General features: G+C 57.0%; 4 protein-coding genes across 8 annotated transcripts; 2 read left to right on the forward strand and 2 right to left on the reverse strand.

Moving 5' to 3' along the window:
• Positions 1-185: 185 nt before the first annotated feature.
• On the forward strand, positions 186-3,922 carry TOR2A (torsin family 2 member A). Of its 3 annotated transcripts, none has more exons than XM_059410750.1 (5): positions 186-421; positions 1,027-1,292; positions 1,941-2,116; positions 2,792-2,919; positions 3,390-3,922. In XM_059410750.1, the coding sequence occupies exons 1-5, from the start codon at positions 265-267 to the stop codon at positions 3,503-3,505; spliced, it is 843 nt and encodes a 280-aa protein (XP_059266733.1). In that variant the 5' UTR covers positions 186-264; the 3' UTR covers positions 3,506-3,922. The 3 variants fall into 3 exon arrangements, with proteins under 3 accessions (XP_059266733.1, XP_059266732.1, XP_059266734.1); XM_059410749.1 differs by having other exon boundaries at positions 191-421; positions 3,137-3,483; XM_059410751.1 differs by lacking the exon at positions 1,027-1,292 and having other exon boundaries at positions 194-421; positions 3,137-3,483.
• Positions 3,859-16,007, reverse strand: TTC16 (tetratricopeptide repeat domain 16). Its single transcript, XM_059410754.1, has 13 exons — positions 15,910-16,007; positions 15,013-15,185; positions 14,590-14,680; positions 13,372-13,472; positions 13,150-13,279; positions 11,057-11,271; positions 10,185-10,429; positions 9,718-9,859; positions 7,816-7,981; positions 7,228-7,377; positions 6,909-7,067; positions 5,347-5,422; positions 3,859-4,967 (listed from the first exon to the last, which is right to left on the reverse strand). Exons 1-13 carry the CDS (start codon positions 15,925-15,927, stop codon positions 4,066-4,068), a joined length of 2,568 nt encoding a protein of 855 aa, XP_059266737.1. The 5' UTR covers positions 15,928-16,007; the 3' UTR covers positions 3,859-4,065.
• A 311-nt stretch (positions 16,008-16,318) lies between these two features.
• PTRH1 (peptidyl-tRNA hydrolase 1 homolog) lies at positions 16,319-18,131 on the forward strand. 2 transcript variants are annotated; one of them, XM_059410753.1, is made up of 5 exons: positions 16,319-16,516; positions 16,866-17,085; positions 17,352-17,451; positions 17,629-17,674; positions 17,753-17,843. In XM_059410753.1, exons 1-5 carry the CDS (start codon positions 16,457-16,459, stop codon positions 17,768-17,770), a joined length of 444 nt encoding a protein of 147 aa, XP_059266736.1. In that variant the 5' UTR covers positions 16,319-16,456; the 3' UTR covers positions 17,771-17,843. The 2 variants fall into 2 exon arrangements, with proteins under 2 accessions (XP_059266736.1, XP_059266735.1); XM_059410752.1 differs by having other exon boundaries at positions 16,363-16,516; positions 17,779-18,131.
• A 25-nt stretch (positions 18,132-18,156) lies between these two features.
• Positions 18,157-24,086, reverse strand: CFAP157 (cilia and flagella associated protein 157). Of its 2 annotated transcripts, XM_059410748.1 has the most exons (9): positions 23,742-24,086; positions 21,843-22,114; positions 21,004-21,157; positions 20,304-20,571; positions 19,788-19,918; positions 19,407-19,557; positions 18,871-19,037; positions 18,530-18,716; positions 18,157-18,228 (listed from the first exon to the last, which is right to left on the reverse strand). In XM_059410748.1, the coding sequence occupies exons 1-9, from the start codon at positions 23,912-23,914 to the stop codon at positions 18,157-18,159; spliced, it is 1,575 nt and encodes a 524-aa protein (XP_059266731.1). In that variant the 5' UTR covers positions 23,915-24,086. The 2 variants fall into 2 exon arrangements, with proteins under 2 accessions (XP_059266731.1, XP_059266730.1); XM_059410747.1 differs by having other exon boundaries at positions 18,176-18,716.
• Positions 24,087-25,689: the final 1,603 nt, after the last annotated feature.

The raw sequence follows: 25,689 nt of genomic DNA on the forward strand, positions 1-25,689 counted from the left end.
TAATCCTTTATTATTCTTTCGGCGCTATTATGGTCTCCTAGTTACCGTCGCCATGGAAACGCGGTGCGCCACTGGCTTGGGACGGTTCGCGGGCTCCCCCTAGAGGCTACTTTGCGGTCCTGCTACGAGACGCTGGCTCGGGACTTTCCGGGGGGAGCCGGGAGTTGTAGTCTACGGAAGATGGCTGCCGCCGGGAGAGGCACGCCGGGAATTGTGGTCCTAGGCAGGGGCGGTTGGCCCACATTCGGTTCCCGCCTCACCCGCATGGCGGCTGGGTCTCGCGGCTGCCGGCCCTGGGGCTCGCTCCTCGGGTTGCTGGGGTTGGTCTCAGCCGCGGCCGCGGCCGCCGCCTGGGACCTGACTTCGCTGCATTGCCACTTCGGCAGCTTCTGCGAATGTGACTTCCAGCCCGACTTTCAGGGTGAGGAGCCGTAGGTGCCCGGAGCACAGGGGCCGGGGGACCGGGGAGCCTTCAGACTTTGGGTTTGTCCCCGGGCTTGACCTGGAGGGTAGAACCGAGGGGCAGGACCCGCAGACTTCCGCGTGGCCCGCGCTGAGGGACTGAGAACCTGGAATACTGGACTTGGGGCGAGGGTTTGGGAAAGCATGTTTGGGGTCCAGGCAGAGCCTTGCCAGGATGGAGAGAGGCATTTGACAGCAGGGCCTTGTGGGGAGCACTGGGCCTCCACAGTGGACTGGCCATCAGGGGAGAAGCCTGCCTTGGGAATGGGCAGGAGTCTTAGGGCCAAACCTGTTGACAGCTTGTAGCAGCCCCTTTGAGCTAAGCACAGTGCAGAGGGCCAGCTGGTGGGAGCGCTGCAGAGCCAAGTCAGGTATGCAGGTATGATGGTGGCTGCTGCAGCCAGAGTCCCCAAAGGCCCCACTCACTCCCTTTCCAAAGACGGTTTGCAAAAGTGTCTGAGACACAGGGATCCCTAGACCAGGTACCAGACATGACTCCTCCCCACCCTCTTCTGTGGCAAGCGTGTGTCTTCAGCTCTGATACTGTCCTTCTTGTGGCCCTAGGTCTGGAGTGTGACCTGGCCCAGCACCTGGCTGGCCAGCACTTGGCCAGGGCATTGGTGGTGAAGGCACTGAAGGCCTTCGTGCAGGACCCAGCCCCTACCAAGCCACTGGTCCTCTCCCTGCATGGCTGGACAGGCACTGGCAAGTCCTATGTCAGCTCCCTGCTGGCACACTACCTCTTCCGGGGTGGCCTCCGCAGCCCCCATGTTCATCACTTTTCCCCCGTCATCCACTTCCCCCACAACAGCCATATGGAGCGTTACAAGGTAGGCTGGTGGCATCCTGGACCACCATTCACCTGCATGTGGGGGTGCCAGACCTTAGGAAGTGAATGAGTCAAGTCTCGGGAGGGTGTGGGGGTCACTCACTTCAGGCCACACAGCCCCCAGGACCCATTGTAAACAGAACTCGAGATGGACAAGGGACATGGGATTGTATAGTCGCAGGTATTACTTGCCAGTCTGCATTGTTATCTTTCTGGAAAGCATAGTCCCAATTTGAGGCTCAGAGTAAGCATTCAGTAAATAGTACCTCTTACTACTACTCTCCTTGTCAATTGCAGGGTTCTTTCCAGGCTGGTCTGTTTCAGGTGTCAACATTATTGAAAAGGTTCAGGGAGCAGAAGGGAAGCTTCCTCTTTTATGGGAAGTAGGAGGTGTCAGAGAAGGAATCCTGAGCGGGCAGATGTGAGGCCTGGGTTTGAGTCTCTGTGAGCTTGCTGACTTGCTGTGTGTGAGCTGGAACAAGTCTCTGACCCCTTGGGGCCACAGTTTTGCCACCAGCCCCATGAAGGGATTAGTTCTCTCTGGGAGACCATACCTTCCTGGGAAAGGGATTAGTTCTTGCCTTGGGAAGAAGTCTCAGGTGAGAGGAGTATCTCTAGGTGCCCTCAAACTCCTGCCTCTCCCCTGCAGAAAGATCTTAAGAGCTGGGTCCAGGGGAACCTCACAGCCTGCAGCCGCTCCCTCTTCCTCTTTGACGAGATGGACAAGCTGGCCCCAGGCCTGATGGAGGTCCTGCTACCCTTCCTGGGCTCCTCCTGGGTTGTGTTTGGGACCAACTATCGCAAAGCCATCTTCATCTTCATCAGGTGGGCCCAGCTTTACAGCAGCATGGCGCAGGGACATTTGTCCAAGGTCTTAGCTATCCAGTCTTGGTTGGTGGTCCCACACCAGAATATCTTTCTGCCTGGGCCCAGTTGGGCCTTCCCAAAGCCCCTCCCACTGGCTGTGATACTGTTGCTCAAATTTTGACATTCTCAAAGCCCAATCTGGGCTCAGTCTTTGGGATCCTCACTGTTTCTTTGTGGAAGGATTTTTCCCTCTTTCGTGGCCAGGGGGACACAGACCTGGGGAAAATCGGACTAGAATTCTAGTCCCACCTCTATCTGTGTTTCCTTGGGCAAATTTTCCTTGGGCAGTTCAGTCTCTGAACTCCCATCTCCTCTTCTGCACAGCAGGGCCAAGATTAATCCCCCACTGTCCTCCTAGAGGCCAGGGGTGAGAAAGTCAGTTAAGGGACCCAAAAGTGTTTTGTAAACTTTAAAGTGCATGACACATATAGGTGAATTTCCAGGCATCATGGTTTTAGACATGGGCTCTGGAGAGGGGAAGTGGTTCCTATGGTGTGTTTTCAGCGGGTTTGGCTCCTGCTGGTACTGAGCTGGGTGCCCAGGCTCAGGTCGTGTTGAGTGGCACATGGGAAGCAAGGGACAAATCCTGGCCCCCATGGTCTGAGCCGTGGCCCGCGTACCCCATGGTTTCAGCAACACTGGTGGCGAGCAGATCAACCAGGTGGCCCTGGAGGCGTGGCGCAGCCGCCGGGACCGGGAGGAGATCCGCCTGCAGGAGCTGGAGCCCGTCATCTCCCAGGCTGTGCTGGACAACCCGCACCGTGAGTTCGGCTCGGGAGGCCCCCTTCCTGCACCCCTGGGGTAACCTCAACAGGCCGAGGCTTCACACCCAGGTCCACCAGGCTGGGCCAAGTTCTCCCAGGGTCTGATCCGTTGCCCACGGACCGGGTACTTCTCAGCCAGGCTTTGGCGCTCCTGGCTGTCATGTGGCCTCCCTGAGCCCGCCACAGACCCTTCCCACATTGCCCCTTCCTACAGATGGCTTCTGGCGCTCAGGCATCGTGGAAGAGCATCTCTTGGACGTCCTGGTGCCCTTCCTACCATTGCAGCGGCACCACGTGCGGCACTGCGTGCTCAACGAGCTGGCCCAGCTGGGCCTGGAGCCAAGGGAGGAGGTCGTCCAGGCTGTGCTGGACAGCACCACCTTCTTCCCCGAGGAAGAACAGCTCTTTTCCTCCAACGGCTGCAAGACCGTGGCCTCCAGAATTGCCTTCTTCCTCTGACTCTCCAGGTGGCGTCCTTGCCTCTCCTCGCCTGGGCCAGGCCGTGCAGGAAAGCCCTGCGGCCTCTGCAGTGGGGACCCTTTTCCTGAGCCTCCTGGAGAATGAGACCCGGAGCCCAAAGTGAAGATGAGGAGGCGTGCTGGCTAGGCCATGGGACTGAGGGCCCTGCCGTCTTAACTGGTCTCAGGGCCTCTTGGCCTTTGCTTCCTTCCCTAGAGAAACCACTGGTGACCCCAGAACTTCCGTGAGACTTGACCTTGCCCTTACCCTCCAGCCTAAGCCTTCTCAAGATGTGAATTGTAACTCAGGGACTGTGGCTCCTGGCTGCTCTCTCCCTCTGCGGCCTGTTACTCTTGGCCGCGTGCTCTGGTGCCGTCGTCTCAACCCTCCATTGCACACACTGTGTCCCAGTACTGTAAAGCCAGGCTGAGACTTCTCAGTCTTCATGAACAGAGGGACTCAAGCTGCCACTTGGGCCTGGTTTTTAAAGTTTTTAATTTTATAAGAGAACAAACACAATAAACTTAACCATGGGACCAGAGGACTGTTGACTGAGGTATCTAATTGCTCTGGAAGGAGGCCCTTTTGCTGGGTGCCAGTGAGTATGTACAGGGGTTAGAATCCCTCCCATACCCAGCAACAAGCGAGGGAGCTGAATGGCCCTTTCAGAGATCCGTGTCACTGCTAGGGCCAGTCTTGATTTTTCTGGGGTTCTGGCTCAGGCCCTCTGATCTGGGGTTTTCTGAGAGTTGGGCTCAGTCCCCTGGTGTCCTCGGTCTTGCTGTAACCTGGGCTTGTGTTCTGGCTCCAGCTCTGTGCAGCCGTGGTCTTGCTGGACCTTTGGTATTGGTCCCAAGTGGCCTCAGCGTGGCTGGGGCTCCAACTTGGATCATAGAAATCCTTGGTCCTGCTAGAACTTCGGATCAGTCCCCCACTCCGGCCATGGGCAGGCTTGATCTTCCTAAGCCTCTGCCTTGGGCCCTGAGTGGCCTTGGTCTTGTTAGGTTTTTGTCTTGGGCTTCGGGTGGCTTCAGTCTGGCTGGAACTCTGGCTCTGGCCCTGTGTGACCTTTGTCCCTGTGGAGCTCCGACCCTGGCCCTTGGCAGCCTTTATCCTGCTGGGCCTCCGGCTCTGGCCCTGGGCTGCCTTGGTCCTACTGGGGCTCCTGCTCTGGCCCTGGGTGACTTTGGTCCTGCTGGGGCTCTGGCTCTGGCCCTGGGCAACCTCTATTTTGCTGGGGCTCTGGCTCTTGTCCTGGATGGCCTCTGTCTTGCTGGGCCTCTGGCTGTGGCCCTGGGTAGCTTTGGTCTTGCTGGGCCTCCGGCTCTGGCCCTGGGTGGACTCTGTCTTGCTGGGTCTCTGGCTCTGGCTCTGGGTGACTTTGGTCCTGCTGGGGCCCTGGCTCTGGCCTGGGGTGACCTTGGTATTTCTGGGGCTGTTGCTCAAGCTTAGGTGTTCCCTGTTCTCCAAGAGGTCTGAGGATTGAGTCTTCAGCAGTGAGGAGTCGGAGGATGTCACAGCAGTGGCTGAGGTGCTCCTGTATTCCTTGCAAATAGTAGACGTCTCTGAGGCGGACATGGTCCTGACTGGGAGGGACATGCCAAGAGCATCCGTTAGGCTGCCCTTCCCAAACAGCTCTAGGAAAAGGAGGTGTAGGCCTCACCCTTACCTCTATCCCAGAGGCCTTGTGTGGCCTAGGGGCAGGCCTGTCAGATGAAGCCAGCCCAGCATTCCTCTGGCAACCCGAGCCCTGCAGGTGGGCCAGGGCTGTGAGATATGCGGGGGAGGCACTGAGGGCTCACCATGCCCCCTTCAAAGTCAGGATACTTCCTCCTCTCTATAGTCACAGAACTAGAAGTAGCAGAGCCCGAATGCACATGCAAGCCAAGGAGTCTCTGACCCCTGACCTTGGCCTTCCCTGCTGCTTTGGCATACTTGGGCCTGGTGGGAGCACTGGGGACTTACAGCCGAAGATGGAGCCTGAAGAGGTCTGGTCGAGGTAGCTTTCGGACAGGGACCTCACCCTGCTGGCTGCAGGCTCCTGCTAGGGCAGAAGAAAGGTGGGGAAGTTGCTGGCTGTGGGAGGCCCCCTGGGCCAGCCGCTCAGCTCTGGAAGGAAGGCTGGCAGCTTAGAGCTCTTCAGGGGGCCCCGCTGGGGCTGGGCAGCAGGAGGAGAGGTGAAGACTGGACAGGAAGGGGAGTGGTCACACTAAACTGGCAGGGCACTGTGAGAAATTTCAGCAGCATTCGAGAGGCTGCTCGGGTCTCAGTTCTGCCGTCTGCAAAATGCAAATTACAGTCCTCTATGAACTATAGAGTGCCGTACCCTGGGGAATGGCTAGTGAAGAACTGAGCTTTCTGTGCTTACCATCCTATCCCATTTCATCCTCCCACATATCTGGGAGGGAACTACTGCTTTTACCATTTCCTGGACCAGGAACCAAGACTCCAGGAGCCTAAGCAGCCTGCATGCAACAACACTGAGCTAAGAAGCAGAGGAGCAGAGCTTGAGTCCAGGCCTGTGGGACTCCACAGCCGGGCTCCTGGCTGCCGCCTCTGGCCCACTCACGCCCGCAGGCGAGGGATGTGTGGGTGCGGGGAGTGGGCAGGCAGAGCCCCAGCAACCAGCAGGCAGCGCCGCCTCCACATCTCCCCGAGGGAGGGAGCTCACAGTGACCTCAGCCCACGCTGTCTTAGACTTTTGTGTTCCGGTGTGAACTAGAGAACTCGAGGGCTAGCCTCTTCCATTTACGGCAAGGGATGTTGGTCTCCCATCCACTTCATTTTCCTAAAGTTTTCTTTGAACACAAAGGTACTTGCTGTCCGTCAGCTGCTGAGTGGACAGACTGTGGGACTTTTGTAGGATGGAATTCTCGACCAGCGATGAGAACGAGCAGTCAACTTGGATGCATCCCACAAACATGCTTAGCGGAGAGAGTCTGAGACAAGCGGGTGCTCCGTCCTTGTCCACGGATGTGAAGAACCCGCATGTTCAGTTGTGACGTCAGAGATCAGGACAGCCTTGGGGGTGCACTGGGCTAAGGGCGGGGCCTAGCAGGGTGCATGAGGGGGCTCTGGGGAGCTGGGAGTGTGTTCTTTCATAGGTAATGGTGTCATGGGTGTACTCAGTTTGTGAAAATTTCATCAGCTCAATCACTGATGATTTGTGTACTTTTCTGTATTTATGTGACATTCAATAAAAAGTTCTTAGAGACAGTTTTAAGAATAAAATCCTGGCACCAATGCCCAGTGCACACAGAATTTATGTAGGTGAGTGTGGCAAGGTTTGGGGAGGCCTCTCCATAAGGGGCCCACATCCCTGTGCCCTCCCTCAAGGGTACCCCTTATGGGTAGCATCCCTAACTCACAGCAGAAAGACCCCAGCCCAAGCACACAGCCAAGTGGTGGCAAAACCAGGCCCGGATGCCAGCCTCCAGCCACTCTGCCTCCCTCAGCCCTGGCTCGGGTGGGCTACGCCCGACACCAGACCTCTAGCGCTGTAGGCCCGGTGCGTATAGCCCACTCACCTCTTTCTCCTCATGGAGGGCCTTCGCTGCCTTTGCACCTGCTGGCGCTCCTGTCAGGGTCTGGGGAGCGGCCTCGAGCTCTTCAGAGATCCCAAACAAAGGCTTCCACCAGAACTGCAGGGTCCGTGCCTTCTGGCGCTCTAGTTCCCGCTCCCTGAGCTGCCTGCTGAGCCACGGCCCCAGAGTGCTGGGTGAGCCCCCCGGCTCAGCCCACCCTCCCCGGGCTCCGGAGAGTGGCCCTGAGGAGGCAGCAGGGGCAGGAGGAGCCTTGAAACCCAGCCATTTCCCACTCCCGGCCCGTGGCCCCCACTTGCGGAACTTGCCCCACGATGCCTTGCGGGATGCCAGCCTGCAGGCGGCTTCTCTCCAACAACCGATCCAACTGCAGCCTGGCCAGGTGGGCCACCTGGCTGCAGAGCACGTCATCCACTGACATGCCCGGGAAGAGGCTGGCCATCAGGGTGAGCAGCTGCCAGGAGGAGGCGGGTGTGGACCAGGGCAGGAACAGACGGTGTGTTGCTGTCCTGCCCTCGCAGGGCCCTTCTCAGGGCGGAGGTGGGAAGGGTTTACTAATATCTGACTTTTGAGGACCAGACCACCTCCCCAGAACCAGGAGGAGCCTGTGAAGAGGCCCACCAGGGAGAGGGCGCTTGGACACCTGAGGGGCTGACCTCGAAGCCTGTGCCCTGGAGCAAGGGTATGGACTTCTTTGAGCCCTACCCTCTTCAGCTGCAAATGGGTGGGGGGGATGTTAGCCGTCTCCTGGGGTGCTGAAGAGGGGTAAACCGAGCAACACTGGAAGTAGCTGGAACCTGGCATGGTTAACTGCCTGGCGTCAGCAGCTCGTAGTTTTGCTAGGAAACCAGACTTCTCTGGAGCCCGTCCTTCTGGCCCAGCAAGAACCTACCTTGGGTTGCTTGGGGTTGAGAAGCAGGACGGTGGCAACATCCAGGCGGGCCCCCAAAATGTTCTGCAGGAGCTGCCGGCTCCTGGCACGGTACAGGTAGTACTGGGCCTTCTGGGGGTTGTGCTGGATGGCCATGGAGAAGTGGCTCTCCGCCTTATGGAACTGCCTGCGGGACACAGTGGGCCCCAAGCTGCTGTGTGCTGGGCCCCAGGGAGGGAAATGGCAGCTCCTGGGACCCCCTGGGGAGTTCGGGGGTATCAGGCCAGTCTCTGCTACCCCACCTCCGCCATGCCCCTCTGCTCTTCCTCTGACAGCTATACTCTTCAGGGCCCCAACGCTTACATTAGTACAAGACCCCAATAAAAGTGAACGTTTTTAATATTATAGAGTAAAGAGGACCTTTCAAGAATCTCACAAACCCAGCAGCTAAAAATGAGAAAATTAATTTGACTACAATTCAATTCCAAATTACTGAGCAGCAAAATCATCACAAAGGAATGCAATACATAGGGGAAATACATTTTCGCATAGAAGGCAGACAATCAGCTCAGTTTCCTAGCCTACATAGAACTCCTGCAACAGCAAGTTTTAATGAACAATTTATTATTTTTTAAAGATTTTATTTATTTAAGTGGGTTCTAAGCCCAGTGTGCAGTTTGAACTCACGGCTGAGATCAAGAGCCGCATGCTCTACTGACTGAGCCAGCTAGGCGCCCCTGGATATTATTATGTTTTAAAATGTTAAATGTTCAAACCTCTTTTTAAAAAAAAAAAATTATTTATTTATTTGACAGACAGCGATCACAAGTAGGCAGAGAGGCAGACAGAGAAAGGTGGGGGTAGGGATGAGCAGAGAGCCCAATGCAGGGCTTGATCCCAGGGCCCTGAGATCATGACCCGGGCTGAAGGCAGAGGCTTTAACCCACTGAGCCACCCAGGTGCCCCATTTTCTATACATATGTTAACAATTACTAACATTTTACAAAAGTCAAGTCAGGCTGAGAGAGGAAGGGAAGCAGGCTCCCTACTGAGCAGAGAGCCCAATCCAAGCCAAAGGCAGAGGCTTAACCCACTGAGCCACCCAGGCGCCCCTGTTCATACCCTTTAACAACAGTTTAGCTCCTGCAATCGAACTACGGGATTACTAGTATAATGCATGGAAATGTATGTCCTGCATGCTCGTTATATTGTAATAACAGAAAACAGCCCAATTAGTCATCAGTAGAGGGTTGTCTACAGAAATGAATTGTGGTACTTCCACAGGATGGAATACTATGCAAATAGTAAGAGGATGAGGTAGTCCTATATATGACATTGGAAGTAAAAAAAAAAAAAAAAAGAGTCAAAAAACAGTTTAGCATGACTTGACCTTTGTAAAATGATAGTCATTGTTAACATATGTATAGAAAATGGGGCGCCTGGGTGGCTCAGTGGGTTAAAGCCTCTGCCTTCAGCCCCGGTCATGATCTCAGGGTCCTGGGATCGAGCCCCACATTGGGCTCTCTTCTCATCCCTACCCCCACCCCTCTCTGCCTACTTGTGATCTGTCAAATAAATAAATAAACAAATCTTTAAAAAAACAAAAACAAAAAAACATACGTATAGGAAACAATCTGGAGGTATCTTTACCCGACCCGTGGCGGGGCTGGTGTTGGGAAACAGGTATTAGAAGGAATGTTCGGGTTCTGAATTATCCACTACCCAACACTTCAGTTTCTTTTTTTATAAACCGCAATTACCATAACGATATTCAGAAAAAAAAAGTGAAGAATTTTTCACGGAAGTTTGAAAACTAAAACCATTGTTTAGGAGACCTAGCTGGGACCCAGGGGTCCCAACAGGCAGCTCCGTGCCAAGCCCCATCCCCAGCCCCCAGCCCCAGGGACCGCCCGCAGCACGTACCTGCCCCTCTGCTCGCAGAAGCCCATCTTCTCCTGTAGCAGCCCCATGCGCAGGTTGGCGCCCTCATCCTGCGGGCTCAGTGCCAGCGCCTGCTGGTAGTCGGCCTCCGCAAAGAGCAGGTTGCCCAGCTGGAAGAAGCAATCTAGGGCCCGGGGAGGGATGCAGGGGCTGAGCGTGCCCCAGACCCCAGTGCCCAGGAGCCCCAACCCAGCCTGCTGCACCCTCCAGAGAATCCCGAGCCCCGTGGCTGTGAACTCCCCAACTCCCACTCCTGTGGGTGGGTGGAGGGTGCCCGCCAAGGTTTTCCAGGCCTCGGGGCACCTTTTCCCAGCCTAGTTCTGAGTGTTTTGAAGAGACTGTAGCCAGTTTGTCTAAGGCAACACTTTGCAGAGTGTGTCCCCAGGGCCCTGAGGCTCTCCTCCCCCAACCCAGCCCAGGCCCTTGGGGGGCAGGCAGCCCCTGCTCACCTCCCCGGTTGATGTAGAGGCCCTTCTCCTGCTGCTCATCCTTGAGGGCCTTGTTGAGCAGCAGCACGCCCTCCTGGTAGGCGCCCTGCAGGTAGCAGTGCACAGCGAAGTCATTGTAGGTCAGCAGCAGTTGCCGCTGGGCCTGCTGCACGGCGCGCTCCTGGCTCTCACTCATCATGTCCAGAGCCTTCAGGAGGTCCTCCACGGCGGCATCAAACTCCTGGAGCCGGCGGTACATGGTGCCCCTGTGGGGAACGGCCATGAAGGCCAAGGTGCCCCCACCCACTTCCTGGTGGCCGGCCAGGAAGGTGACCGCTCTGGGCGTTCTGACCTGGGTTGTGGCCTGAGGGTCCTATCTTCTTGCGCTGGCTTGGGTGTGGGGCTGGCTTGGGATTTACTATTTGGCTAGCCTGCTGGTCATGGGTGGTTTTGCTTTACCCCAAAATAGCTTCCATCTTTCTTTTTAGGAAGGAGGTACGTGCGTGCCAACCTCTACATGAAGGCCTTTTTGTACCTGGGACAGATGTTTTGCCCCACTGTTTATATGAGAAAACCTAGACTCAAGCACGTTAAATGGCCCCAAATCACATAAGAAGTCCTGGGGGCAAGGCATAGATTTAAACCCAAGCCTTGTTCACTGAGCTGGACCGAGCCTCCCAGCGTGAATGCTCAGTAGCCCTGGGGGTCCAGGATTCCCAGGGGAATGAAGGTGGCTGCCTGCCCCCTCCTCTAAGGGCAACAGTAGGTGAGACCTCTCCCTGGCTTTGATCCTGATAGGGAGCAGGGAAGGATTACTTGGGGAAACTGAGGTCCAGGAAGCTCTTCTGAGACCATACAGCAGGACCCAAGGTGGGGACCTGGCCACACAGTACCGGAAAAGGAAGAGGCAGGGGTCCAGAGGGTTGTTCTCAATGGCACAGTTGATGCACTGCAGGGCGTGCTGCAGCTTGCCCTGCACGGCCAGGATCCCGGCATCCTGACGCGCCTGCTGGGCTTGGTCCACCATCATCTGGAGCAGCGCCTTGGCTTGTGGGTGCTTGGGGTCCAACAGTAAGGCACTGTGCAGGTCTTGATAGCAGAGGCCGGGCTGCAGGGGCCCAGGGATGGCATCAGGGTGGCAGGCTAAGCAGAGCTCTGCCCTGTCCCGCGGAGAGGCACACCTCCAGACCATGTCACCCACCCTCGATGTCCCTGCACTGCTGTGCCACCTTTTCGCCTCATGAAAGCAGCGGGGAACCTTATGGGAAAATCCTATCCCAGCCCCCATCTTTGCCGGTCCCTTTACAGATGTGACCTCAGGAGAGCCAGGTCAGCCTGGATGGTTTCTGCTGGAGAATGGTGTTGCAGCTGCCTCCTCCTCCGAGGACTTCTTGCAAGGTCCCTCAAGGTGGGGGAAGGGTGAGTCCTTCTGACAGTGACTGTCACATCCTCCCTATCATCCCAAGCACATGCCCTTCCCCAACTACCCTGGCCTTTAAGCCCAAGACAATTCTGACAGTAGATGCAGGCCTGGGCCTGAACAGAAAACATCCCCAGGCAAATAGCTTCCACTGGGTGAGCAAGTCTGTCAGTCAGTCAACCAACAGTTTTACCAAGCATCCTGTGTCATGTAGGGTAATGGGTTGGATGGCGAACAGGACAAAGAGTGTGGACACCAGTTGTGGGTCGAAGTCAGGAGGGGGAAGATGGCAGAGGCTCAGGACAGGGCTTTGGAGTAGGTGGGTTCAAGGGTGGTACCACAGAGACCTGGCTTTGGAGTAGGTGGGTTCAAGGGTGGTACCACAGAGAACTGGTTGTGTGACCTTGGGCAAGTCACCCAGGCCCTCTGGATCCGTCTCCTCCTTGTGAAAAGAGGACAATGGGTTGTATCTACTCAAACCATTACCTCAAGTCTTAAAGACAAGTGTGAGTCAAGTGCTTAGAACGTGCCTGTGCATTACAGGGGCTGAGGTGACAGGAGGGGCCGAACTCCCACAGTCAACAATTATCAATAATTACTAGTCTCCTGCCTTGGAGGGAGAGCCTGTCACTGACTCACTGTGGGGGCCCAGAAGCCCAGCCCCCAGCATAGGGAGGGTCAGGTTTCCAGCCACCCCCAGGATACACCACCTGGTGACTGATGTGAACCTGCTTACCTCTTGGTCCCCCAGAGTTTCCCAGCTCCCGTGCACCAGGCCAAGCCCGAACACCAACCATTGTTCTGGATCCCTCCCTTTCCCTGCCCTCCCCGATCTGTCTTTGCTCCTGACTCCCAAAGGACTGTGGGACTGGCCCCTTTCTGGCCACCCTCAGGGCCATCCTTGCCTCTGGCCTCCTCTCTGGCTGGACGGCATCAGGCTCCTGGCCTCCAGACTTGTCCCTCCAGCCAGACTCTCCCTGGTAGCCAAAGGATCTTTCTAAATCGCACTGCCCCCATGGGGCACCCTTTTGAGGCTTCTGCTGCCCCCAAGAAGAAGTCAGGGGCCTCCCAGGTTCCCCAAACCCTGGCTGATGTCCTCTCATACCTGCAGTCCCTTCTCTCTGGTGACCCCAAGTCTCCCTTGTCCCCAAGCTGTTCCCTGTACTGCCTGGCTCTAAGCCTGGACAGTGAGGCAAACAAGGAGAGACAGGAAAGAGGAAGAAGGCCACCTTATCTAAAGGATCCTTGGGTGCTCCTACCCTGTGCTGCTTCCCACACTGTGAAATCATTCTCTGTGCAATTACCTGCTTAAGGGTGTCGCCCTTGGGCTCTAACTTCCACAAGGACAGGGATGGCACAGGTTTCTCACCTTGTGGCTTCTGGGAGCCGACACAGGCCTGACACAGAGCGAGAGCTGAGTGGTAGCCAGACAACTATGCTGGGTGGTCAGCAAAGGTCCCCACCACGCGGGCAGCTGGGGTAATCTCAGGGTATGCTAATCTCAGGGTATGCTGGGGGCACCCACACAGGGGGAGGGCCACCCCTGCCCCACCCTCCCTGCTCTACCTTCTGGAAGAAGTTGTAGAGCCTGGCTCGGAGGATGAAGACATCCGCATTGGTTGTACCAAGCTTCACCTCTTTGGTGACGAGTGAGAGGCAGTCCTGATACTGTTCGAGGGCCAGGAGACAGGCCATGCTGAGGACAGAGGGCAAAGACACTCTAGTGTCTGCCGGGCAAGAGGGGCAGGAAGAGGCTGCAGGGAGAACATGGCTGCACCTGGCACTTACCATCGGTAACGGAAGCTGGCTTTCCCCGGCTGGAGTGCAGAGGCTTGTGAGAAGACTCTCAGAGCTTCCTGGAAGGCACATTGCTCAAACAGGCACTGGCCCTGGGGACACAGGGGATAGTCCCTTCTGCTTGTGACTCTGGCCCAGCAGCACCCACTAGCTACAGGGGGCGCCCACTGGGACGGGAAGGGAGAGAGACAAGAGCCAGGGACACAGCCCTTTAGATCTGGGAGAAACTTCAGGGGACAGAGACACAGAGACAGAGAGAGATAGAGAGATGGAGAGAAGGTGACAGAGATGGAGAGAGATACAGAGCAAGGGAGAGACAGCAGAGACAGAATTCTATAGTTGGCAAGATGGCAATATAGAAACAGGAATGTAGAGAAACAGAAAACTTTGGGCTTTGTTGGTATTTCGTGGATTGATATTTTTATTCTGACTTGTAAAACAGGGATGCTGTTGCCTTTTTAGTGCTTAGGTTCTCTAGATGCTAGGTTTGTGGGGTCCAGCACAGCAGCCACTCACTTCACGTGGCTGTACAAATTTAAATTAATTAAATAACATTAAAAATCAGTTCCTCACTCACACTTACTACATTTCAAGGGCTCAGCATTTCCACGTGGCTGACGGCTACCAGATTGGACAGTGCCGAGCAGACCACTATCATCACTGCAGAAAGTTCTATTGGGCAATGCTGCAGAACTTGATCCAGCCCTGGTGGTAAACCACCTGTGGAGGTGGGAGAGGTCATGAGAGGGGCAGGAGGTGCAGATGCAGACACGGGGACAAGAAGGTCGCTAGAGAGACAGAGCTGGTCCCAGGAGCAAGGAAAACCCCCCACAGCTGGAGGAAGAGCCAAGAAGAGCTTGGGTGTGGGGCCGGCACCATGGGTAGGCCTGCAGCAGCTCCAGGCACCTGCAGGTAAAGGACCAAGGTAAGCCGCTCCAGGTACTTGGTGTTCTCCGGCTGGAAGGAGCAGGCCCTTCGCAGGTTCTGGGCGGCCGAGGAGAAGTCACAGAGCTGGATGTAGGCCTCAGCTCGTAAAGCGTAGAAGTCTACCTGAGGAAGAGGGGACCCAGGCTACTGTCCCTTCTCCACTGTCTGCTGAGGGCTGATGCTCAATGACCAGAAGGGACTTGGTGGCCCCAAGAGGAGGAGCCTGGCAGGCAGGATAGTGAGCGCAAAAGTGTCAGCAACCGCCCGTACCCACCCCCTCACCAGCTCAGAGTCCAGGTGGAGGGCACGGGAAAAGAAGAGCACAGCCATCTCCCAGTCCTCTTTCTCCAAGCACTGCAGGCCTTGGTGGTAGCTGTGGGGGACGGGGGGTACAGGCAGAGGGGCTGGTGCTGGCTTTGACCAGCCAGGGCGTACAGCTGTGGCCACTGGAGCGGGTTGGGAGGAGGGGGGAGGTAGGTGGAGAGACAGGGTGGGGCCGGTAGACAGAGACCTAGGGAGAGGAGCCTGGTAGTCTTGGGTCTCATCCAGCAGCCCTGCATACGCGGAGGTGGAAGAGCCCTATTATACAGTTGAATTCACTGAAGCCCAGAGAGGGAGAGTGACTGACCCAAGGCAGTAGGGCACGCCATTGGCTGTGCAGGACAGGAACCTGGGACCCGGGAACAAGGTAATCCAGTCACTCACTACTCCCTGACTTTGAGGGGCACTGTTAATCCCCTGATCTTCGGTTTTACAACATCCAAGTTCTGGAACACCTGGCTGCTCCCAAAGATCCGCTGTAGGGCTCCCTTTGGAACTGGAAACACCCATGGCTTTGAGATGGGCTTTGACGGAGCCGGGTCAAGCTCCAGAGCATCCTAGAACCAAGGGACAGCAAGCTGAGGCAGGCCTCAGAGATGACCCCGCCCCTCTTGCACACTCCTCAGGTGTCTTACAGGATGAACCAGGGCTGACAGGAGGCACAATGTGGTTACTGGTGGCAGTCCCTGTCCCATTCCCCTTAGGGATGTTCCAACTTCTCTCCAATCCTGCCTCTCTCCCTCTCCTGTGGTCAAGGTCAGGGGCCAGAGTTCTTACACTGCACTCTGCTCTCCTTCTGGTCGCCCTTAGCTCCACCTCTAGCTCCCAAACTCCCCAAACACCCCAAAACTCTAATGTCTCCAGCTCAGGCCCAGGAGGTCCTGCAGCCCTTTGCACATCCTGTGGGACCCTCACGCCCAGCAGGGCAAATTGAACACCTCACCTGACTTCTGCCCCAGGCTTCCCCACCCTGGTGAGTCCACCTTTTCAGCCAGTCACCTACGCCCTATCAGTCCTCCTGTCTTGACTGTCCCTCTTCCTAAAGATCGTAGATCCCTTCTCTTCTCTCATCCTCTCGTCTGGGCCACGGCCCTCTCTGCCGGGACGCCAGCTCCGGCCAACTCTCCGACCTCCCGAACGGCTCACACGTCTCAAGGCCTCACTTCTCGGCACTGCGGCCAAGGGCTTTCCTGAATTGCACAACTTAGGCTGCCTCTCCTGTACTTAAAACCTCTCCTGCGAACTCGGCCTCGGCCTCTTCTCTCCCGACCCTCCCCGCACCTCTGCGGAGTTTGTCATGTACTCCGGTCCGCGAGAGCCTCCGGAGGCTCACTCCCCACGTTGCTAGGAACCACCTCCAGGACGCCCCCAGGCTCCGCCCCCTCAGCCCACGCCGCCGGGACCCGAGGCTTGTTAGAGCCGCAAGGAGATTAGCGGATTTATCCGCCGGGGAGGCTGAGGCTGCGTCAGGGAGACGACTCGTCAGGTGTCCGCAGCGAGGCAGGACCACAGCAGGGGCCACAACAAGGCTCCCTCCTCCCGACCCGGAGGTCATACAAGGGCTCCGCGAGTTCACAGTAAACCCCACAGGAACGCGGCGAGGCGGCGCCGCGGCACCAGCTGAGGCGCCAGTCAAGGCCACCGCCCCGCCACTTCCGCTCCTCAGGAGCCCGCAGGCCCGAGGCTCGCCCGGGATTGGGCGCTGGGGACAGTTGGCCACCGCGATTGGTCGAGGGCTGAGGACGTCAGGGGGCGGGGCCGAGGACGTGAATAAGGGTAGCATGCCGGCTCTCGGCGCGGAAGAGCGACGCTGGGGCTGAGGCGGGCCATGAGGCGGTCCTTGAGCCTGGGCGTTTTGGAACCCCGGCCCCCGGGGAAGCGGTGGCTGGTGAGTGGCGTGCGGGGCGGCGGCGTAGGGGCTCCTGGGCCCTAACTAGCTCCTGTTCTGCCATTGTCTCCAGACAACATTCCCTAAATTCCTTGTCTCGATTTTCTTATCTGGAAAATGGGTCCAGTATTCTGACGGGCCCTAAACTCCCGGGAACACTGCCCTGACCGCTCTCTGGCGGGGCCCTCCGACTTCCGGAGTCTCCGGGGGTTCTGGGCCCCCTTCGCGCCCCTTTCCCACTCTACCCTCCCCTCCCATTTTCCTTTCTCTGGTTTGGGTTCTAGGGGGCGCTGTGAGGCGGAGGGTGGTGGGAGAGGTCGGGCCTCAGTTTGCCGGGTGCCGCCCGCAGGTGGCCGGCCTGGGGAACCCTGGACTGCCCCGCACGCGGCACAGCGTGGGCTTGGCGGTGCTGGGGCAGCTGGCGCAGCGGCTGGGAGTGGCGGACGGCTGGGCGCGCGACCGGCACTGCGCCGCCGACCTCGCCCTGGCCTCGCTCGGGGATGCCCAGCTCGTCCTGCTTCGGCCGCGGCGCCTCATGAACCTCAACGGGCGCAGCGTGGCCCGGGCGGGTGAGTTGAGGGCATCCGAGGCGGCCGGCCGGGGTGAGGTGGGGCGCAGAGGCCAGAGGAGGGGTTCTGGGCGGCGGCGGATCTGTTCCCCTCCCGGTGCCTGTTGAGCTTCAGCTGCTGCATGTGGCTTGGGGTACTTGTGGGACTCTCAGGTGCTTTATATGTGAACTGGGGTTAACTGCGGTCCCGCCGCGTGAGAGCTGTGAATCGGGACCACCCCTGTGGGCTGATGGACGGTAACCAGGGCCCCTGTTGTCTGCGCGCAGCCGAGCTGTTTGGGCTGACTGCTGAGGAGGTGTACCTGGTGCACGATGAACTGGACAAGCCCCTGGGGAAACTGGCTCTGAAGCTTGGGGGAAGCTCCAGGTGAGGCCTCAGCAGGTCAGAGTGGGCTGGGGGGAGCCCGCCAGTTGCAAGTGGGGTACCAGTGCCAATCCCCGTCTTGACAGGGAATAGGGGTGCTCAGACCCCAGCCAGGGCTGGGAGGGGTGAAGGTTGCTGATCCAGGGAAGCACTAATTGCCCCTTCTATATCCCTTTGAAGGGGCCACAACGGAGTCCGTTCCTGCATTGCCTGTCTCAACTCCAGTGTGAGTCCACCCCTCTGTCCTCTGTCCTGCACTGGGTCTGGTGGGCCAGCATGGGGCCACCGACTCTTCTTATCAAAGCTCTCTGGACCCCTCTGACCCCACAGGCAATGCCGAGGCTGCGGGTGGGCATCGGGCGCCCGTCACACCCTGACATGGTGCAGGCCCACGTGCTGGGCTGTTTCTCCGCCGCTGAACAGGAGCTGCTGCCTCCATTGCTGGAGCGAGCTGCCGACCTGCTCCTGGACCACATCCGTGAGCGAAGCCAGGGCCCCCCGCCAGGCTTTGCCATCACTGGACACGAGCCTGCCTGACCACCGCGCCCACACCCCCAAGCACGTTCACAGAGGTGCCATGCCAACTTTGTGGTATTCACTTTTTATAGAACTCTTCTCTGGGCTGCCCCAGGTTGCCTGTTAATTAAAGAGGAGACTGTGGCCACAGTGGCCCACTTCTGGAATAGGGGTTGGTCATCTCTCTGTGTCTTACTTAGAAAGTAGAGAAACTTCGGGAAGACTAAACTTTTTGAACCTTTTTGGAGAACCAGAGGTGTGGATCTGTAAGATGAAAGATGTGGCTTGAAGCTGAGGCCTCCTCAGGCGGGTCCCACCCTTCGCCTGCCAGTGGAGGAGGCGCCAACAGGGTCCAGCAAGCCCCCTTCCCAGGCGATGTGTGGGCATGCTTTAGCCCACTGCAGCCTTGCCCCACTTTTCTTTGGCCCATTTTACAGATGGGGAAATGAAGGCCTAGAGAGCTAGGCACAGCCCCCAGGCCATACAATGGCACTGTGGCAGAGCTATGAATCTGTACCTCGGGCTGGCTGCTATCTTGCCACCTCTGGGGCCCCGGCACTCTTACCTCAGGGCAGCTATGCACCTGGAAGGTTCCCACACGGGTGGTGTGTGAGAGCAGCCTGAGGTCTTCAGGGTTGGGTGGGATGTGGGCCCGTCGTGGCACCAGGCCCAGGTCCCCCGGCTGGTAGGGTGTGATGCTGGATAGCTGCCAAGGCAGAGACCCCATCTTGGGTGGCTGGGTGCTAGGTTGGCTGTGGAAAGGGGACTGGCATCACCACCTCTATTTCATATGAGGTTCAGAAAGGCTTTGGGGAGCCAGGTTTCTGGTGGCCCAGGGTCAGCTGAGAAGAGCCCTTGGAAAGGTTCCCACGGCTGCCTCCTCTGAAGTCATTCAGGGTCACTCACCTCTCCTTGGGTGGGCCATGGGGCTTGCTCTCCCGGCGGGGACACACAGCCAGCTGGGGACTTAGGACCATGGCCGAGCTGAGCATGGTCAGCAGCTGCTGCAGCATCTCCTTGCACTGTAGCTGGAACACTACATCAAAGTCGCCGTCCTCCTCGTCAGGTTGCATCTGCCAGTGGGCGTGGGCCCATGGGGATCAGGCCCAGAGTGGCCCCAACACCCACCTCTGGAAAACTCCAGCCCCGGTGCCTGTTTTCTCCAAGTGTACCATGGCTGTGGTGGGATACCCATTCTCCAGATGGGAAGCTTGAAGCACGAGGCTTTCCAGGGCCTCAGAGAGAGACTCCAGCAACTTTGAGACCTTCAGGAGGTCTTTGGAATACAGGATCAGGAAAGGATAAACTTGCCTCGAGTCTCTCCGGGAAAGGTGGGGCTTCTGGCCCTGGCCTGGCCATCTCCCGGTGTCCCCATTATCTCCAAGCAGTGTCTGGCATTGGCCCACTCCCTCCGCCCCTGACTTTTACCCACTTCCTTTCACCTGTAGAATGTCCTGTAGGAAGAAGGTGGCATGGGCCAGGGCTGTCTCCAGACTTGCCCGAACCTTCTGCTCTTCAGTCAGCTCCTGCTGTAGCTGTTGTGCCTTAGTCTGCTGCCTCTCTAGCTGCAAGTTGAGCTGGTCTCTCTGACTCCTGGACCCAGGACCGGGGACAAGTCAGCCCCTTCCCTGTGCTGGGCAGTTTCTCTCTAGCCCACAGGGGCCCCTCCTCCAGCCCCAGCCTTAGCCTCAGGACCCCTCGAGAAAGGGGAAGCCACTGGCCTGTGTCATGTCATGTGCCCCAAAAGGGATGGGCTCAAGTTCCACGTCCTACCTCCCCCACCGCATCCTTGCTCCCACTACTCGCCCCTCTCTGGGCCCCACCTCAGGGCCTGGTTGTCCTGCTGCAGTTGCCTGAGGCTCTGCTCCAGTTGGCTCAGCTGGAGGCGAAGCTGCTCGGCTTCTGCCATGCTCTGCTGCTGCTCGAGGCACTTCTCAGTCAGCATGAGGATGATCTGCAGGTGCGGGCAGGTGGCCATACCCTGGGCCCACCGCGGGCCCTTGGCTAGCCCCACTCCCCCGGCTCTGGACTCAACCAGAGCTCACCCCGTTGTACAGAGAAGCCAGCCATGGTCCTCGGGGCCCAGCACCATGTCTGGTGAAAGCCCCCGCCTACCCAGGGGTGGGTTCCACTTCAGTGAGTTACGGGGGCTTTAGACCAAATAAAGAAAAACCAGAGGTGTGCCCAGGGGCCCCCACAAAGGACCCTGTCTCCTCACTGCTTCCTCCCTCATGACTTGGCTCTGACCCTGCCACACTGTTTGCCCTGAAGCAGCACCCCTAGGGTTCCCTCCTACTTTATGTGCCAAATGCCCTGTGATGAGGGCTTGGCAGGCACACCTTATGGTGGCCTCTACTATGCCTGGCCATGGCCTTCTGGGTGTTCTCCAACAGATCCAGCTGTTCGCACAGCTTGTCCTGGGTGCCCTTGAGCTGCTCATTCTCCTGCAGCAGCTGCATGCCTTGCCGGGATATCTTGGACAGCTGCAGGGTGACCGTGTTGTTCTCCATGATGGCTCGCTTTGTCGTGTCCCACATCTGGTTAGTGGCCACCTTGCGGAACTCCGTGGCCACCAAGTTCACGCGCTGGATGATCTCCTTCCTCAGTCTAGGCAGTATGGATAGGAAGGAGGGGACATCAGGCAGAGTGGGCACAGGCACCGCCCTCCCAGGTGGGGTTCCCCAGAGTTTTTAGGGCCACCACTATGCTCTGTTTCCCAGGAGGAATGGGGCTCCAGGCAGGAGGCTTTTCACTGTAGACCCTTTCTACCCCCTGGCGTTTTGAAACCATATTGATTATTATTATTACCTATTAAGCAAATATAATTTAAGTCACAGAAAGTGCCAAAAGGAAGTCTTAAGGATTCGGTAATGCCAGTGTAAGGACTAGAGCTGGGAGCTTATCTATTTTCTCCTGCCCTCTATAAATCACCAGCCAGGCTGGGGAGTCCTTGCACCCTGAGCTAGTGCAATTTGAAGCGGAGGCTGTCGGAGGGCTAAGGACTGAACTGTGCTTCGCCCCAGCACCCAAACTGCCCACCTGTCCTTGTCCAGCACAGACTTCTTCTCTAGGTTGTACACGTAATCCTTGTAGTCACACTCCTGCTTCCGTAGCTGGTCCTCCAGGGTCGCGAACTTTTCTGTGAGTTCCTCTTTCTGCAGCCGGAACTCTTCCAGAGCTGCCAGCTTCCCCCCTGCCCCACCGCAGGGCACATGCCAGTGAGGGACCACCTCGGGAGGGCGGGGCCCTGGCAGGGCAGCGATGGCTGCCTCCACATCCACTTGCCTTCCCTATGCTTCCCAATCCAGTGGGGCTGGACCCCTGTCCCTACAACATGCCATGCCCAGTCCTACCCATGTACATGGTCTTCATCTGGAATGCCCCCCTCTTCTCTGCCACTAATCTTATGAAATCTCATTTAGTTTCCACCTCCTTGGAAAGGACTCCCTTGACTTCTGTTTTCTGGAAAGTGACAGCGACTACAGCCACTGAACTTGAACACCTTCTCTGGGCTAGGCACTAATGCTGTCCTTAATCCTCAAAACAATGCTTGCCAGCTAGGTGACCTTGGGCAAGACACTAAACTTCTTGAGGTTCTTCCTCACCTACAAACTGGGTGGTAGTATTTCCTGTCTTGGGCAATGATTGGGACAATTAGATTAGATAATGTGTGGGAAGAAGCAGCACATAGCTGCTGTTACTCAAGATAGATGGATTATACCCATTTCCCAGATGAGAAAACTGAAGGTCAAAGAGAAGTGTTGCCCAAGGCCACAAAGTCAATGGCAGAGCTGGGATTAGAGCCCCAAGGGCAAGAGCATTGGGTTCCCTCCCCTGTGGTGTGGGCTTCCAGACTCTCCTGCCAGTACCCCTCTCACCAAGGATGATGTTCTCTGTGGTGAGCTGGTCCTTGGTCTCCTGGAACTCATGGCGCACCTGGGCTAGCTGTGCCTCAAAGGCGTCCTTCTCCATCTCCTTGGCCAGCTGCAGGCTCTGGAGCTGCTCATTGAGGTCAGTGATCTCATCCACGCGCTGGTTGAGTGTGCGCTTGAGGAAGGCCACGATCTCCTTCTTGTTGTTGGCCAACTGCTCAAACTCCTGGCGGAACAGCTTCTCCTGAACGGCCAGCTCATCCCACTTCCGCTGGTACCTGGCGTGGGGCGGGGCAGAGATCCAGGAAACTGGGCAAGCTGTCTTCCCTACCCTCATTCGCCGAGTGAACCCTGGTGAGTCTCCTCAGTAGAGCCTTCGTGGACCTGAGCCACATTCGTGACCCTCTTTTTGGTGCCCTCCTGTAAGTGGGCCCTTGTTCTGGTGGGCAGTCAAGACCTGAGGTTGTATCTGTCTTCACTTGGCAGACCCCTGACCTCCTTCGCCTCTATTCTTGGGGCCTGACAGCAGGGTCGGCAAAGAGTAAGCACCTAATAACTGTCTTCCAAATGCATTATTCCCAACCACATTCCATCTGGTGTCTCAGCTTGAGGGAAACTTGTGAATTTTTAAGAGTATCATAAAATTGATTTACTGGTTTCCAATGGTATAATTTGTAGAAGTTCTTTGGAAAGATGTTTTACTTCATTATTTACTCAACCAACATCTTTCGAAGGGCTACTGCATACAGGGCATCGGGCGGTACAGAAGCAGCTTGGTGGGGGGAGGTCAGAAGGGCCAGGGGTCCCATCCCGGCACCTCCTTCGGGGAGTGACTTCCTTCCCTGAGTCTCAGTCCCTCCACCTGTAGAATGGGGATGATGTCAGGACCTCTCATGGAACTGTTTCAAGGACACGGTAAGCACCAGCACAGGACCCACCTGGCGCATATGAAGGGCTCAGCATTCGCTGTGCCTGCAGCATCACCTGGGGAAAAACTGCCGCCTAGTGGTCACTAAAAGGGTTTGTCTTTTAAGGGTCACCCTGAAAGCTGGCTGGTCAATCAGAACTTGGAGGAAACTAGTTTTATTTATTTATTTATTTATTTTAAATTTTTTATTTATTTATCAGAGAGAGAGAGGGGGGGAGAGAGCAAGCACAGGAAGACAGAATGGCAGGCAGAGGCAGAGGGAGAAGCAGGCTCCCTGCTGAGCAAGGAGCCCGATGTGGGACTCGATCCCAGGACGCTGGGATCATGACCCGAGCCGAAGGCAGCTGCTTAACCAACTGAGCCACCCAGGCGTCCCGGAAACTAGTTTTAAAATGAGAAAAATGGGCAAGTGTGCATGTCTCAGAAATTAGAGACCCCTCCCACACACACTACCATCTATGTCACACAGTCAGTCACGGGGAGACAACCCTCCTCATTTACATTAAGGGAGATGGGCCCAGCGTGGGCTCGGCAGGAGGGTAAGTCAGTGGGGCACGCAGCGCAGGGAATCCGCACAGGCATGGTGGGAGTGGGAGGGTTGGTGGAAGAAAGGACATAGGATCCACCCACCTGCCAGGGGGCTGCCATTTTCAGTTCATCCCACTGACTGAATGCTGTCCTTTTATAAAACACACTCCCGCAGGGCAGGAGTGAGGCGGGGGGCGGGGGGTGCTACTTGCCTGGGGTAGGGTTGCCAGTCAGCATTAGGACCCCAGGACTCCGGGAGCTGAGATAGGGTGGGGCCAAATTATGAAGCCTCTTAATGTTACTTATGAGAAAACATGCTGGGGGGTGAGGGTAGGGTCTAGATACCCCATAGGAAGCCAAACATGGGCCCCTGAGTGAGCATGCCCCTTGGTCAGCTCTGAGCAGGGCTTCTAACCCAGCAGGACCAGGCTCCCTGACCCTCTACCCACCGGGCCAGCCTGTCCTCCAGGTCCCGGATCTGGATATGGTAGAATTCTCGGTTCTCCTCGCCTAAAGTCATTTCCATGGGCTTGTTGGCTATGCTGGCATCCTTCTTGCCACCTTTCTTCTTCTTGACCTCGGGCTCCTTGGCCCCCTTGGTTATCTTCTTTTTGGGAGCCATGGCTGGTGGCAATCACTGCCCCAGGGCCCCTTTAAGAAGCCAGGTGGTTGCTAAGGAAGTTGGTCACATACATAGCAACAAACTGAGGGAGTGAGGCAGAGCTTAAAGGGACCCTGCCCTCTTCCTGGCCAGACTGGGCACTAGCAACTAGCCTTTGCCTCCAAGGCCAACCACCACAGAGGCCCTAGGCCGCGGTGTCCCAGGCCATGGCATCTCAAAGATCAGGATGCTAGGCTCTTGGGGCACTTCTTGGGGCTCTGGGGCCACCTCACCTTCCCCCAGGTGGAAATGTCCTAGTGGGTGAGCCCTAGAAACCACCACCCTGCCAGTCAGAGAAAGGGGACTTTCGCAGAACTAGAAGCCAGGTCCCAGGCCAATGAGCTTCTCCCCTGAGCCCTCTGAGACCAGCTCATTAATTTTTTGATGATCTAGCTACACAGCAAATCATTTTCTCACTTCACCCAAAGCATGGTGGGGAGGCAGTACGCTAAGAGGTGCTCTATATTAGAGGCTTCTAAGCTGGAGTCCCAGGACATTCCTGTCCAGAGACTGGCTCCATTTCCCACAAGGCTTCATAGAAGTGCTTCATCTTCCCCATGCTGACCCAGGCAAACAAAGGCCCACTATAGGCTTTGGCCTGGGGTGGCAGCATTCTGGGGCAGCGGGATAGGTGGTAGGTGTCCAGCTGTCAGATGCGCTGACTTGCAACAGAGCCCCACCTAGGCACCAGCCCCACCACCCTCCATCTCCCAGCCCTTGCCCCAGCCAGCTATGCCTGTATGCCTGCTGTCCACCCAGTGCCTAGAAGAGCCCAGGCACTCCCTGGGGCAGTGGCCACGTGCTTTTCATCCCTGTTGTCCTAGAGCTCAGCACTTAGCAAGAGATGGCTGTGCAGCTCTATCCTGAAAGCCTGTTGGCTGGACAAGGGGAAGCTGAGTATCACTTCCACATTGAGGTGGTGAACAGTGGGATCCTTGCAATGGATGCAGGGGAACAGGGACAGGCCAGGAGCACAGGCAGTGGGTGTTTGTTCTTGACAGTGAGGCAGGTTGAAGCAGTGGTTGGTAAAGAGTGGGCTCAAGTTTAGTCAGTTTCTTCTATCCACTGTGACCTTGGGCCAGCAGCCTGACCTCTCTGAGCTGTAAAATGGGGAGACCAGGCTGTGGACTGAGGGTGACCTTGTATGTAAAGTGCACAGTGCAGGGATATGGTCCGGAGGTGCAGTAAGTGCTTAGTAAGTGGCAGTCAATGTCACCATTAGCAGACCAGAAAGGTGAGGCTCCAGCCCGTTCTGGGTTAGGCAGCCTCTGGGATTTCCAACATCCTGATACCCTCAACCTGTGGCGGCCTGTTTTACCTAGGGTATCTGTTTCCTGCAGCCTGAGGCAGCTCTGGGAGGGTAGAAACAGGACTGGCAGAAGGGAGAGGCCCTCACAGTTGCCCACAGGCACCTTTGCACAGACAATCGTGCGGGGGGGGTTCTGCCTTCCTGGAACTGCAGACAGGGGGACACTAAGGCTCCAGAGAGAGGCTCCTGGCCTAGTGCCTGAGACTCAGGGCCCGCATAGGGCTGCCCCTCCAGCCCAGTGCCATGCCCCCTCATCCCGCTGGATGCTGCTCCCTCCCCAACCTCCTGTGGGGGCAGGAGCCTAGCCCAGGCTAAGGATCACCACGGTGTCCCCCAGCTGCCCTTCTCCCTCCTCGTGCCTGTGTTTCTACCTTATTTTACCTGGGGCCCATTTCAGGGGGGAGCTCTGAATCCCCAACCTCATGGG

This window comes from Mustela nigripes, chromosome 9 (genome assembly GCF_022355385.1).
Source record: "Mustela nigripes isolate SB6536 chromosome 9, MUSNIG.SB6536, whole genome shotgun sequence".
NCBI lineage: Eukaryota > Metazoa > Chordata > Mammalia > Carnivora > Mustelidae > Mustela > Mustela nigripes.

Excerpts from the sequence above, each read along its gene's own strand:
- TOR2A (XM_059410749.1), top strand. The coding sequence starts at position 265 with ATGGCGGCTGGGTCTCGCGGCTGCCGGCCCTGGGGCTCGCTCCTCGGG. Across the intron at positions 422-1,026 it reads CTTCCAGCCCGACTTTCAGG|GTCTGGAGTGTGACCTGGCC; the intron begins GTGAGGAGCCGT and ends TTGTGGCCCTAG. Across the intron at positions 2,920-3,136 it reads TGTGCTGGACAACCCGCACC|ATGGCTTCTGGCGCTCAGGC; the intron begins GTGAGTTCGGCT and ends CCCTTCCTACAG.
- TTC16 (XM_059410754.1), bottom strand. Across the intron at positions 13,280-13,371 it reads GCCAGCTTCCGTTACCGATG|CATGGCCTGTCTCCTGGCCC; the intron begins GTAAGTGCCAGG and ends CTCTGTCCTCAG. Across the intron at positions 7,068-7,227 it reads CGCAAGGCATCGTGGGGCAA|CTCAGGGAGCGGGAACTAGA; the intron begins GTTCCGCAAGTG and ends CTCAGCAGGCAG.
- PTRH1 (XM_059410752.1), top strand. The coding sequence starts at position 16,457 with ATGAGGCGGTCCTTGAGCCTGGGCGTTTTGGAACCCCGGCCCCCGGGG. Across the intron at positions 17,086-17,351 it reads GCGCAGCGTGGCCCGGGCGG|CCGAGCTGTTTGGGCTGACT; the intron begins GTGAGTTGAGGG and ends GTCTGCGCGCAG. Across the intron at positions 17,675-17,778 it reads TTGCCTGTCTCAACTCCAGT|GCAATGCCGAGGCTGCGGGT; the intron begins GTGAGTCCACCC and ends CTGACCCCACAG.
- CFAP157 (XM_059410747.1), bottom strand. The coding sequence starts at position 23,914 with ATGGCTCCCAAAAAGAAGATAACCAAGGGGGCCAAGGAGCCCGAGGTC. Across the intron at positions 22,115-23,741 it reads CTGGAGGACAGGCTGGCCCG|GTACCAGCGGAAGTGGGATG; the intron begins GTGGGTAGAGGG and ends GCCCCACGCCAG. Across the intron at positions 19,038-19,406 it reads TCCTACAGGACATTCTACAG|ATGCAACCTGACGAGGAGGA; the intron begins GTGAAAGGAAGT and ends GCCCACTGGCAG.